This window comes from Centruroides vittatus, unplaced genomic scaffold (assembly GCF_030686945.1).
Source record: "Centruroides vittatus isolate TY-2023 unplaced genomic scaffold, ASM3068694v2 contig_4, whole genome shotgun sequence".
Taxonomy (NCBI): Eukaryota; Metazoa; Arthropoda; class Arachnida; order Scorpiones; family Buthidae; genus Centruroides; species Centruroides vittatus.
In genome coordinates, this window is record NW_027122214.1 from 2,011,524 (window position 1) to 2,027,298 (window position 15,775).

Consider the following 15,775-nt stretch of genomic DNA (forward strand, 5'->3'; position numbering starts at 1 on the left):
TAATTATTTTTCTTTCGAAATTATTATTAAAATTATTTTCAAATTTAAGCAATCACGGTTAGGTAAACCACATTTTCAACTAATTATCATTAAGAAAATAATGTTTACAAATATATTTTCATATCTATTTTGGAGTGATGCTGTCTATTTTCATGTAAATTTTTGATTAAATTTGTCTGATTTTCTATTTTATAAAGTTACCTTAGTGAACCTTATAATTACAACGCATTTTAAAACAAGAAAATTCGTTTACAGCTCTTCTTTACGCTACAATTTTCGGTCATGTTACAACAATCATTCAACAAATGACATCAGCAACAGCTAAATATCACGAAATGCTTAACAGCGTGCGGGAATTTATGAAACTCCACGAGGTGCCTAAAGCATTAAGCGAACGAGTTATGGATTACGTTGTTTCCACTTGGACAATGAGTAAAGGAATTGATACGAAAAAAGTATTTGCCTTGTTTTAAAGAGTCATAAATCATATCTTTTTTTTCTGACAGAAATTGATTTACAACATTATTTTTTCCATCCAGGTATTGAGTTACTGTCCGAAAGACATGACAGCCGACATCTGTGTCCATCTAAACAGAAAAGTTTTCAACGAACATCCAGCTTTTCGGCTTGCCAGTGATGGTTGCCTCAGAGCACTTGCTATGTACTTCAGCATGGATCACAGTGCACCCGGTGATTTGCTGTACCATACTGGAGAAAGTATAGATACACTGTGCTTTGTCGTCACTGGATCGTTAGAGGTTATACAAGATGACGAAGTAGTTGCTATTTTAGGTAAATACCGAATTTTGTTTTATAGAAAAAAATACATGAAAATATAGAAAAAAAATACTTTGCGTGATTATCTAAATGTCAAACTAACGATACGAGTTTTGCGTGACGGGAGAAGGTCGTCACGTTTTACATAAAAAAAAACAATCATAAATGATCATTTTAGTAGAATCCGGTGCGAAGGTCAATTGCGGGAAGTGGATGTATTATTATTATTATTATTATTATTTTTAAATTTACTAAAACCAAAATCAATTTCTTTTACAGAAAATCGATAATGATATAGTTCAAAAAGCAATTATTTATATAATAATAAATTTAATCTAACGTTTAGCGAAAATACTTAAATATGATGTATAACACTTCTAAAATAATTGCAAATTTTCAAATGAAATATGTTTTAGCAAGTTTCTAATGGCGAAAATATAAGAAAAATTGAAAAAATCTTTTAATTTTTGTTTTTTATTATCTCAGAACATATTTATAGGTTTGTTCCCTTCGTTTTGAAGATTGAGCAACACATGGCCTTTTATAAAATCCGCTTTTATTAACAATAAGCAAACTCGATTTACCTATCTAAATGCAATCTTTAATTAATTTTGTAAGTGAATTTAACGTGGTTCATATGATAAATCTAGTCTGAAAAGTAAAAATCTTCAGTAAAATATATTTTCTTTATCTCAAATTGTTAAAGTTTAAAAAAAGCGTTTTAGTCTTTTTTCCCCTTTTTTGCATCGTTTAAACGGAATAAAAAGTTTTAAAAGTTTTGATAAAATGGTTTCTGCGAATTTTTATAGTTCAATAATTAAGGATGCTGGAGATCGTAAAGTATGGGTTGGGTTTCCGTTGCAAAGGTCAATCGCAAGATGTTTCATCATCTACATGTGTCTGGGCGTTTGCTTTCTTTGATGGGATTTTCGAGAATAATGCTGTTAAATGTTCATTTCATCCGTCACGAAACTGAAAAGGTCGGTGTTAATCTTCACTTAGTCTCCTGACTAATTTAATGAGCCTTGACTGATCTATATATCCGTAACGAATAAAAATTCATAAATCATTTAACAAACGGTTCATGAATATTGATAGTGTATTAATGGAATATTTAAATGCTAAAGTGGAGGAGGAGGAGAATCTTTTAGAATCTTTCTGTTAGCTAAATTAGAGCATTTTGAAGTTTAGTATATTTAATATATCATCTACCAGTTCAAACGTCTTTCGATCAACTAAACTTTTGGATTCATTTTATGGAAAAATTAAGAAAAAATTAATTACGCATAAAGTGTTTGAATTATCCTTATCAATTTCTCTATGAATTATTCTTAATTAATACTCTTTTGTATTGTAATTAGATTCAATTTAATATTAGAATTTTTATTTATTTCTTTCTATATGATCAAAACTATTTACAATTCCTTTGTACTTATTTAAGAATCTTCCTATTTTATGTTATTATCTAATGTTAAATCTGTTTTTCAAGCAGAATAAACACTTCTAATCATATTTTTGCTGATAAAGAACATATGAATAGTATTATTTGCATGTTTTTCTGGAATGAATATTAATTAGGTCTTCGGACACTGGAAAGTATTCATCATATATAAACTGATTTTGAACATAGTGAAGAATTGTCCTTCAGCCCATCTTTAGACTGAAAAAAGGACTGTTCCTCTTTGTGTTAAAGTCAGCTTACATACGTTTAATTATATCTGTACTAATTAATCTTTTCTGCAGTTCATTTTTAAAAAAATTAATTACAATAAGCAAGCATTTTAAGCAAGAAAAAAAATGAATACATTAGCGTTTAGAGCGTATAAAAAGTTCATGTTTTTTAATGTTCTAAATGTTATGAGAATTAGGGATGCTATTAAATGTAAGCCAGCATCTTTTATTCGTTTTTTTTTTTTTTTTTTTTGTTAAATTCCACACTACACATTACGCTACGTTATATAAATAAATGGATGTATATTTTATTTAATTCTACTATTTATTTAAATGCCTTTTTATATTCAAAATCCAATTTTTATGTGCAAATAAATTTCATAGTTTGTAACTGTTTAGAAGGAAATCTGTTTAACTTCATCAGAATGATAAACATGTAAAACACGCCAAAGACTTATATGATAATTTAATTTAACTATAAAAATTCTCACATTTAAACCTCCTGCAATGTTCTAAACTACTTTCATTCATCATGGCAGAATTCTTTTGTTCTCAGTCGTCTTCCATTTTATTTTATTGAATTGAACTCCTAACCACATTTCTCTATCTGACAAGCGAGCTTATTTACTCATATATTTGTCCGTAGTTCTTTATAAGCTACATCAACTCTATCGAAGCATTAATATAAGAAGAGTATTTGAAAAAGTGGCTAAATTATTAGATTTTTACAACAAAGAAATGGATTAAAAGAATAAAAAAAAATATATATATATATATCAAATTTTGATAATAGGAGTATCAAAAGTAAATTTTTCGATTCATTCTAACAAAAGAAATATCATAGAAATGGGATAAAAATAGCAGCTTTTTTCATAATGAAATACTAATAGAGAAATAAAGGGATATTTTATAACTTTATAGATATAAACGTGATGGCAGATGGTATGAATTTTTTCTTTTTTTTTTCTGAGTTCATACCTCACAAAGGATTCTTAGTTTCATTATATTGTAATTTCGTAAGAAAAAAAAATCACAGGGTGTAATCACAGACGAGGCAAGTTCTGTCTATAAATACTTTACTACAGGTTACTTTACTTTCAACGTTCAACTTTCTTAGTGGGCTATTCGAACATCTCATTTGGGGCAAAGTAGGTCACGCGTATAATGTTTCTGCAGGTGGTGCTTTTAGTATATTGCCTCCAGAATGTATCAAACATGCGATTAATGCGTTTCAGCTGAATTACCGTGGATATTTCCCGAAATGGAATAAAGATAACTTGTATTAATGAAGAATTGATTGCTCTGCTTAAATGGCGTATTTCTCTGATTTGCATGAAGTAAATTAAAATTTTATTGATTAAATATGTTTTTTTATCGTTCATGAAGTTAATTTAATGAGATTCACTTATTTTTAAACATTTTTCTTTCATTATAAACCGATATGAATTTTACTTACGTTTGTGATACCGCTTTGTTTGAATTATTGTGTGGTCTTTAGCATTTTGAAAGTTAACTAGTAACTTTAATACTTTAATAAATTATTATAATTTGTTATTGTTCGTATAATTGATATATTATGACTAAAAGTAACTTAATAGCAAAATCTTACAAGGTATCCCAAAGGTCGCGCGATACATAGGAAAATTTAACATTTATTAGAGAAATGTAACTTTAATTACACGATAAAACTATTTTTACATACAGGCCATTTCTTTCCAAACATAAGGATGCACTCAAGCTAAACACATGTTAACATATCAAACGTTATGCACCTAATTGAAACTTGGAATGTATCTTCTAAAGGAATTCTATTAAAATGATACATGTTTTGAATCTTTCCCTGGTACACCAAAGCCTTCAAATACACAGACAAAAGTTAGGAAGTTAAGATCTGGGGACCACAATAAGCAATTAATATATGGCATATAATATATATTTTTAATTAAGTCGATGAGATTAAACGTATTTAATATTTTAACTAACATAAAATTAATAATTATATATTTATTATAGCATTACTTTATATAGGAATAAATTGAATTTTTACTTAAATTATTTTATGCTAGAAAATATAAAATCTGAAAGATTTATTGTCATACCATTTATAAGAAGTATATTTATTTTATTTACAAAAAATGCAAACTACAAGATATATTACAGAAACATTATTTTTTAATTGTAATTTTATCGCAGTTTAATGATGAATTAGATAGATAACAAATGCATGTTTTTTATTTTGGATTCTCTTAAATATGACATTTTAAATTTAAAAAACAAACTCAAATTATAATAATTGATAACTGTGGTGTATTCTGTAGATCATTAATATAAATTAACAAAGTAAAATATATTTTATTCGAGTTATTAAAATTTAAATATAAATAATGTTTCCTAATCTTACGTTGTTTCCAACTCTGACATAACACAAAGATAAACTCTCTCCATTGATAAGAGAAACTATTCTTAATCTTCAATTCACTCTTCTATATACCAAAATAATGCAGGATTTGATTCTATTCTGATAAAAATTAAGCTGCTTCTAGTAACAAAACATGAGCTATATACAAATAAACTTAAAAAATAATAAAGAAACAGTAAAGTTAATCGTTAGCTTTCAAGCAAAATTAAAGATTATGCATCAACTTAAACAGGAGTTATCACAATAAAATAAAATCGTTTATCAGTTTACAATAAAGAAAAATTTTAAAAAATGGATTAGTAATGTAATGTTAAAATGTTAACAACTTACTTTTTATTTGTATTTTATGTTAAATATAAATAAAGTGATATCTGGTTAATGAAAATAAGATGCTCGTCATATGCCTTTCATTCTTTCGAAAAAATTACACGCATAATTAAATTTAATACATTGGACAATTTTCTTCGTAAACCGGTTTTTAATATTCAAAAATTTAATTACACGAAACTATTTATTATCTGATTCTGAAAGACGAGTTGTGCTATCGCGCGTACAGCTTAAAAAAGTCATTTGACCACCAATTTATTACATCTTATCGACAGTAATACTGTTGTTACATATTACAAACATTATTAAATAATATAAATTATAATTTTAATTAATTAGGTGAAATTAAAATATTTTTATTGTATTTTTTCCTCTATACGTAGGTAATTGACAATATATTTAACGCAATCACTCTTAAATACTTAATATTTTTCTGTTTTATCTGATTGTTCATTACAGGATCTGTAATTTTATAATTCTTGGTAAATAGGATCAGACTTAAATCTAACCATCACTTGTATGATCTTATTTATAAAATATTAGAAAAATTGATTAAAAATATATTTTTAAATATAATTAATTTCAAACTTTTTAAAATTGAGTTTTGTATTTTATAAAAATTCGATTATAAAATTTATATATATATATATATTATTTATATAAATAAACACATAAATATAAATTAAATAGATAGTTTTTCTCGTAGGCAATTTCTTAAAACATAAATAATTAATATTTTGAATTTATTATATCGATCAAAGCAACAGTAACGTATAAATTTATAACCATTTCCATCTCATAATCGATAATATAATAATATTATATATATGTATGTATATATATATATATATGTAGTGTACCTTTCCTGAAGAAACTCGTAATGTTATTCTACTCTATTGATTCTTGTTCCTGCGATGGTTTGTGTGGGAAGTAAAGTGACCATGCAATATAAATGGTGCTTTTCATGATCCTGAAGTATTTACAACACAAAGAAGGCGTTACCCCAAGAATTGATCTTTAATTAGTCTATAAGACACCTTTCCTTTACGTCAGGATGTTCAATTTTTTTATGTTTTCTTAATATAAAAAGTATGGAAAACTTTAACAAAAACAGTTTTTAGTAACGTTAAGGGAGTATAATTTGTATGAAATGTAATAACAAAATGATGTTTTTATAAAAGATTTATCTTGCTTATATAAAAACGCTCCTTCTTTTATAAATTTTCAAAATTTGACAAAGATTAGTATGCCAAGATTTACAATAATTTTTAAGTATGGCGTGAGAATAAATCGTTTCGTCTCTGTCTAAAATATAGCCGAGTTTAACATAGACCACATTTATCAATAATTCAAGTGGACAATGCGTGATGTCATTCAGAAAGCCATCGAGATTTTCTTTCTCTTTTATTCTGGAAAACATCTGCTACGTAGAATGATTTGGCATCTACGAGACATTTTTAATGTCTTCTTGTAGAATATCCATGAATTTAAATATTAAAAAGATATCTTGACAGTCTGGAATATAAAATAACGTTTATTATTACTATTATTTGTTAATTCATTCTGGATATTAGAACTTGTGTCACGCGTTTTATGTAACAATATTTACCAAGTATTATAATGGAAAGTGGCAATCTGTACTTTCTCCATCCAACTTCTCCATCCAACTTCTAATAATCTCTTGAAATAATTCGAGTTTGCTTTGATATTAAGTTAGCAATCTATATAATAGTTTTATCTTCATTTACTCTCTTATATGTGCTGAATACAGAAGTATTTTCTTTTACTCTCTACAGTTCCTTCAGTACACAATACTGAAGAGAACGTAGGGAAATGATAGCATTACCAAAGAGACTTCATTACATATCTGATTAAAGAATTAGTATAAAAAACAAGTTTATTTTAAATATAATAAGTTTATTGAAAATATTAAATATTCTTTCAATAAATTTTAATTATAATATTTAAATAAAATAGACATTACAAAGATAAAAATGTCTAAGTTTTTCTTCACTTAATACAAGGTTTTAATGATTAAGAGCTTCCTTAATACACTTGTCAGCAATTAATTGCAATTTATTAATGTAATATGTTTACTTTGACATAAATTAATAAATTAAATCTTTATTCGATTACCTTTTTTTAATTAGGTAAAACGATTTTTTATTAAACAGCAATTAACTTTTCTATGATAAAGAGGCGCCTCATTAATTAAAAATAAAGATTTCTTTTTAAAATTAGTTTTATTTTTCGGATAAATTAATAAGTTTTTCGAAGCTAAAAATGATTAGAATTCATTATTGATAATATTTATTAATTTTAGTATGCTATAATTAACAGAGACTGTTTCTTAATCATTGAGATGAAGAATAAATAATATTGAGAATGGTTTTTTTAAAATATTGTCATGGTTATGTTTCGTTTCAGGCAAAGGAGACGTATTTGGCGATTCTTTTTGGAAGGAACCGACAATTGGTCAATCTTGTGCAAATGTTAGAGGTCTAACATATTGCGACCTGCACGCAATTAAGAGAGATAAATTACTAGAAGTGTTAAATTTCTATCATGCTTTCGCCAATTCCTTCGCTCGCAACTTAGTTTTGACATATAATCTTAGGCATCGAGTAAGTATATGTTATAAATATCAAGTTTTGGAATGGTTCTAAATGATATTTCATTAACCTCTCATGATCTCTGCTATTTGAGATAATTAATGGATAATTTTAAACAAACTTTTTTAACATTAGTTTGTCTATTTTACTGTGGTGACAATTTAAATTTTCATTTTCAAAATTATTATCATCAGATAAGACGAAATGTTCATAACATTGATGCAGTAAACGGTTTATCTTACTGATAATAATCTGTTAACTCGATGCGTAATTATACCTGATGATAATCCATTAAATTACTTTCTGAATTAATATGAGAATTTAAACGATTTGTTTAATATTTATACTCTTCTTATACGTAAAATTATTAAGTTTACTCTCTCAGAAATTGCTGAGAGGGATGAAAGTTAAGTAAATTTATTGATATCACTTGGAATATAACTGGGGATGGCCCAATTATATTCTGCTTCTTTCCATTTGTGTCTTGTTTTTTAAATTTATCATGTTAAAATTAATGAAAATTATATCAAATACTGAAATATTTATATTTAAATTTTCCAGTTAATCTTTCGAAAAGTCGCTGATGTAAAGCGAGAAAGAGAATTGGCTGACCGAAAGAAAAGCGAACCTTTGCAAGAGATCTCCCAGGACCATTTGGTTAGGAAAATCTTCTCGAAGTTCCGCAAGAATGGATCAGAAACAACAAACAGGCCCGGAAGCTCTAATCAAGTTGCTGCATTACCATCTCCAGATTTGGAGAAAGGAGAAGGACCCACTTCAAGTCAGATAGACATCAATAGTGAAAACAGCAGGAAAACAGGTCGAGAGAGTCATTCTTCAGAAGGTACAGAATTGAAGAATGGAAGTGGTCGTAATTCGAGTAGATGGAGTCTTATAGCCGACGAAACTAGTTTGGAAAATAAAGAAAATCAATATTTTAATGAAGGTTTGAATAAATTGGATAACAAGAAAGTAATTGGTGCTATACCTCCAATCAAAGGTAAAGGTAGTAAGTGGGCCAAACTGATGGATAAATCGGAAAGTGGCGATGTGGATAACGAAGATTCCAAGTCTGATAAAGATTTAGCAATCTTTTCTCTGCAGAAACAAACGTCACAACAAGAACAAAGTGCGGACTCAATGCAAACTTGTGACTTTCTGCATCAACGTAACAGTTCGGACTATCAACAAATCGTCGCAAATTTAATGGATCTTCGAATAGATCTTAAGCTCGAAATTCAACGACTCAACAACAAAATTACGAGGATAGACGATCACATTGGCGAATTGATTCACCATGTACCGCGTTTTGAATCAAATACTTTGGTGTTGAGAAACGTTGGAGATCATACGAGACATACGTGCAGCAAAGCTGGAAGCAAGAAAGAAGGTTGTGAACGTGGCACTCACGGAGGATCCAAGAAGAAGGGAAAAACGAAGAATAAAGGTCCAGTTTCTCAATCTTCGCCTACAGATATGAGGGCAATGCTCGAAAACGAGATTGAGGAACTGGACAGGGACAGCACTAATAAAGAATTGTATGAGCAAGAAAAAGATCCACAGTAAGATCTTTTTAGCAAAGGCTTAACTAACTATTAAGGCCTGAAATTGCAAATTTCTTCTTTTGCAAAACTCCAGGGTTCCAAACAAATGCAATAAAGGAACCTTTCTTGGCCATTTTCTTCTAGATCTCTCCAACCTCGTGCATTAGGTTGAGAGTAACTAGATTTTAAAAAAGAAGTCCAAAATAGAATTTCAATTTTGTCCATTTAAAAATTTAAAAAAAAAGGAAAAATAATAATTATATTTTGAGAAGTAAATATCGTAAAAAATCTCTTTCAGGCCTTTATAGGAAAATTTATTGCAAGGATACTGTTATAAATTACACCTTTAGAATAAAGCCCAAAAAACAAAATTAATTTTTAAATTCTAAGATTAATTAAAAATGGTAAAAAATGAAAAGAAAGATAAGAAAAGATTCTTAAATTTTAATTCATAAACTAAATGTTTTTTAGACTTTTTTATTGTTATTAAATGTTTTACGTTGTCGAAAACATTTATAACTTTATTCTAATGGTGTAACAACTGAAGAAAAACTCTTTTTTGAAGGAACAGACAGTAGTACATGGGGCCTTTCTCTGTATTACGTTTCGTTTCTTCTTATTATTGCTACTGATTTAGCTGACATACCGTCCATAGATATTGTATAGAAAAAATAGACCTATTAGTGGATATTAGGTGAAGACAATCTGTTTGTCTGTCGCCTTGTCGACATGGCCTTAATATAAATGTGATTCTTTCCTACTAGAGTCGGGTATTAACGCGAAGAAGCAATGCCCACCTTGTCAATAAGTGAAGAGCTGTGTTCGAAGTAATAATTGGCTTTTTGTTTATTTTGTGAAAGGTTAAAGAGAGAAGAATGTTGGACAGTTAACTTTAAATAAAAATAATTCGGATGAAAAGGGGAGACCGGACGCATTTAATGTTTCTTACATCCTCCTCCATTAAGAAGCGAATGCGAACGGTCGAGCTCACTAACAAATCAATATCATTATAATCCAGTTAAGAGGAGTTATAATACAAATTATTAATTAAATTTTTAAAATATAATTAGAAAAATATTTTAAAAACGTAACAGTTATACGCTGAATAATGTATATCAATTTCAATTAATGTTTTTTTCTTCTGTTTTTTTCGGGGACGACGTAACTGAGCCTCTTTTTCTAATTACTTTCTTCTATTTAAAATTGATTAAATTAAAATTAGAATATAGAATTTTATATATTTTTAAATAATAAATTTCTGTATTTAAAAATATATATATATATATATACACACATATAAAAAATTCAAATCCTTTTTTTATACTCTTAACATTCTATTCATCTTTCTTGATCTAGATTGTATTTAAAAATAGTATCTTTAATTATTAAAATATTTAAGAGGGTAACTTTATATTTTTATAAAAAAATTAAATTCTTAGAAGTTTAAAATACCACAAACAAATTACATATCTTGAAATTATATATATAAAAAAACACGAAGAGATATTTACGTCTCTTAAGTGTAGAGTCTATTTAAGAGTAAACATTTTTAGCATTCTACCGGTCTCCCCAGATTGATGTAAAGAATTAAGTTGGAAAAAACACTGCAAAAAAAGGAAAGTTAAAGCATAAGCGTAAAGAAACTTAATAGAATTTAGTATGGTGCTGTTTTTTTACTTGAATGTTTTTGACCTCTCTTGTTTCGTTTTAAAATTCAAGAGCGCAATTTCTCTCTAGATACATCTCGCATTATAAAGTTCCTGTTTAAAAATAATGAATGTGAAGCGAGTCACTTTTAGTTTATTTTTTAATTTCTTAAATATGTACATAAATTTTTCTCTTTTCTGTTTATGAAAGGAAACATAACTTTACTAACTAATGTCTCGATTCATCTAACCTCTTTTTATCTGTGATTCTTCCGAGCCTTAAGAACATATTTATTATTTTATTAAATTTTTTTTTATTTTATTTTAATAAATTTAAATTTAGAATATTTCTTATCATCAGATTCCCTTATTAAAGCTTGTTCCAATTATAAAACATGATTATGTGGTTAACAAGGGCGATTTGTTTAAGTTCCATACGTTGTTGTTTAGGCTCAAGGCTAGATTTACTTCTTATTAAAAATGTTAATTTTGAAAAAATTATATAAAAACAATTAAATTATTATCACGATTTAATGTTAGTTTTATTCGTATATATCCTTGATAAACTGGAAATTTTAAATTTAAAAAAGCGTAAGTAACTTAAAACTAGACTTATATGCAAACTATATACTTAAGTATGCAAAAATATAAATAAATATGCACTTTACACAATTAAATAATTTATTTCTGCTTAGGTTAATACTTAATAAATGCATATATGAATACATATAACTATATATATAAATATACAGCAAAGAATGAAAACTTTAACCTGATACAAATATATTGAAACCGAAGATAAATCTCGAGAAGCGATGAATCAAATGAAGATTGTTGTTCTGGTAGCGCAATGAATTTACTAAAATAATTTTATTATTATTGTTACAAAATTTAGTGTTATTTTTTCTTTGCCTAGATGTTTTTAAATTTATTAAAAATTAATTATTAATAAGATTTAATAATTAATGAATGGTAGTAGTAAAGTACTACAACACTTTACAAAGACATGCAATTCAGAGATTTATTAAAAATTAATTTACTTTTCTTTAGATGTGTTTCCTTTTTAAAAATGTTTCTTCTTCTCAGTTTTAATTCTAAATTTTAAAATTTATAATATTGAAACATAATAACTTTCGAACTGAAAAAAATATAGTAAATTAGATTTTTATAATTTTTAGACATTCAAAAATGTAATTTTTAATGATTTGAAATTATAATTTTATTAATTTACTTAAAGAATTGTTAAATTAAAATCGTGTGTATATGTTTTTGAATTACTTATTTCTCGTGAGGAACTTGTACAGCTTAAATAATAGTTAGAATATTTATTATTCTAAATAGGGATGTGCTAGTACAGCTTTCGAAGACATGAATATTTTTTAATGTGCTCTGAGTCTTAATGTCTTAACTGCTGTTGTTGACTTACGGATTACCAGACAAAAAGTACTTATTCAAACCTTGAAATCCTTTTATCCATGTAATAAAATCAAAAATAATTTAAATTCTTCATACATTAATCCTATGTTTTCTATTGAGGCACTCTGCTTAATTCTTCTATTTTAGATTAATTCTCTATCTGAATATCATTATTATCATTTTCTTCCATTTTTACTATTAGATAGTTTGAATTTTATTATAAATATTTAGTTATTATCATAATCTGCTTCCATTAATCAGAATGGCTAATCATGTCGTAATGATCACTGTGATGGAAAAGAGAGCAACTTGAGTGCTTAATTAATGCATAAAGAATGCCTCGTATCTGAGTTTTTTCAATCGTTATTAAGTTTTAAAATATTTATATATTTTTTTAATCGATTTAAAATTGTTAGAAAACTTAATTAACTATAAGCAATTAAAAATATTAATAATTATACTCCATACTCGAGTACTGAAATCGCATCTTCTTTATGTTTAGAAAACTTCTAAACTTTTTAAAAAAATTTTAATCTTGTGTAAAGGTATATTTTACATAAATGCTAATTTAGCTTATATAATTATAACACTCCCAAATAGAGATGACAAACGTCATTTTATATTATTTTATCCCACTTGAAGTTTATCCCATCCGCACAATTCTAACACGCACAGCTGGATAATTCTCAAAATAGCATGGAGCCATGAAATGAGATCGAAACAGCCATTCAATAAACAAAAATATAAATATAAGAAAAAATTTCATTTATTTTACTTCTTTACCCTTCATAGTCTGGGGATTTTTAAAGAGAAAGAAAGAAAAAAATACCTATAATTTAGCTCAAAAATAATATGGTAAATACTCCCATTGTGATATTTCATTATGCAAATTTTAGTTCTATATATATTGTTCCTTTTTGAGTTTTTGAGAGTTAGAAATAAAAAATAAATAAATAAATAAATAAATATAAATAATTAAAACATTTATGGGAATTCTCGTAATTTTCGCATCTTCAACAGTTTTAACTGAATGCATTACTATGGATGCAAACATCCTCTAAAAAATAAAATAAATAAATCTATGCAGTCCAGCATAACAATTCCTTTACTATTCCCATTTACTCTCATATTGCATGCTTTAATAAATTTTAAAAAAAAGTTTATTCTAACAAAAATATTAATAAAAAATCATAAATAAATAAAAGTCTTTGCTTCTTTTCATACTCTCAGCTTAATGTGGGACCATATTTAATCACATTTTTCATTTTCGAAGACTTTTTTTCCTCTAGTCTTCGGATAAGCGTTCCAGGGAAAATGGGATGTGGTGCATATCAATTTTTTCATATCTTCATAAAGCTCACCATAAAAACTTTGTAAATATATGTCATTAATTAAAATTACTTTTTCCTTTTTTTTCTGGAAGAAAATTATATTTAATCGTTGATACTTTAAATAGTTTTAAAATATTATAGAAAATAGTACGAAACTATTAGATATTATAGATAAACAAAAATTTAAATAATAAAAAAAAAACAATTTAAGAATAGCTATATTCAGGGCTGCACTGGGATGAGGTGCGAGTGCCACATTATCATCATAAACCATTAAATAATAGGCATATCCTGTCCTTTATTATCCTTTATAGGACGAGAGAAGTCCCTTAGCAATAGCCTACGTGCCTAACCTAACCAAAATCCTTCACTGAACACATCACAGTGAACTTCAAAATTCCCTTCCACCTGTACAACATGAGCTTCTAAAGTTAGGTGTTTTATCAATACTGAGCATAAGCAATATGTTATGCTTTTTTTTAAAATTTAACCTAGTGTTATACACTAGGAAATATCTTCCGGTAAAGCCCTGGATATGTTAATTATTTTGGTAAGTTTTCCTTATTGCACAAGATATAGAAAGAAGGGAATATGCATACATTTAGTAAGGTTTTTTTTCTTCCTATTTTGAGAGACTCTCTTGTAAATATTAATTTATTATATATAGGAGGGAGAGGAGAATATATATAAAACTTCCACGAGATAGAATCTAAATTTAGATACGGTTTTTTTTTCTTTTAAAAAAAATACTCGAATATTTCGAGAACGATGTAAATAGTCTTATAATTAATATATATTTTCTTAAACACATTCTTGCAGAGGGTGTGTGAATGTTTAAAAAATTGTGAGTTGTGAACCCTTTTCCAGGAAGTAGTTGAATCTTATTTTAAAAAATTATATAGAGAGAACGAATTGGAATGGTTCCTTTTCTTTTTGTGCGCCTTTTTCATAGAAATTTTAATTTAAAATTTAGTATATTCTTTTAATAATTTTTATCTGGAAAAGTTTTATAATCCTTTGAAATAGTTTTTTCAAATAGGAAAATGCAAAGTGCCCTTTTTTGATGCTTGTATAGGAGTAAAGATCGGTTCACTGTGCTAATTAACGCAGTCCAAATATTAAAAAAAAACAATTGTTTTTTGTTAGATTAGTAATCATCCATTTTCTCTTAGTAAAATTTTATCGTGTTACTTGAAAGAATTATTAATGCAAAGTGATGCGTGAATGAGGAAAGTATGAAGTAAAAGTTTGTAATTGTATATCATGTATGCAAATTTTAGAAACGGGTTTGATAATGGTTGTGACATTTTCGAGTATACTTTAGAACCGCACTCTTGTAATTATGCACAAAATGATTTACTTTGAAACTTATTATTAGTCTAGTTGGGAATTGTATAGGAAATCAATGCGAATTATTAAAATATACACGATATTTCATCGTCGAAAAATTCTTCCCCGCTTGTAAATAGCATCTTATATACCTCTTTTATGAAAGAATAAAAACTGTTATTCAAAAATTAATATTGTGTCTGTGTACTAATTGATTTTACTTAATTATTTAATATATTCTTTAATTTTTATTTATTTATTTTCAATAATTTGTTTGTGTCGGAATCTCGTCTCGGGTAGCGATGCGGTGACACGCGACTCGATACATCAAAAAATATTTTTAAAATGCTATTATTGAAGACTGTAACTACTGTGGCTCGTGTGGCATTTGTCTTATCTCGACCTTCAAAGATAAATTTTACCTTATAAATTCGATTTAATAATTATTAAATCGTGTTTTTAGAATAAACAAGATTTAATTAATTAAATAAATATTTTATTTTATTATCTGTTAAACGAAATAAAAACAAACAAACAAACTTTAATTTTAAACATTTTATTAAAATTCTAGTATTTAATATATTAAGTCGCGCCGTCGCGACGCGTTTACACGCGACAATAGTAGCCTATAATTGCATTAAGTAACGTTGCGACGCGATAAAATCGTTGAAATTAACAAAATAATAATAAAAAAAATGGAGAA

The 15,775-nt window shown here is 26.9% G+C and overlaps 1 protein-coding gene across 1 annotated transcript in view; it reads left to right on the forward strand.

Annotated features, from left to right (window-relative positions):
• Positions 1-10,479, forward strand: part of LOC136976255 (potassium voltage-gated channel protein eag-like) — a 59,683-nt gene extending 49,204 nt beyond the window's left edge. The window contains 4 exon segments of the mRNA XM_067271477.1: positions 256-455; positions 540-792; positions 7,622-7,818; positions 8,368-10,479. Of these exon segments, the coding sequence (XP_067127578.1) occupies positions 256-455; positions 540-792; positions 7,622-7,818; positions 8,368-9,372 (1,655 nt within the window). The 3' untranslated portion in view covers positions 9,373-10,479.
• The last annotated feature ends 5,296 nt before the right edge of the window (positions 10,480-15,775 follow it).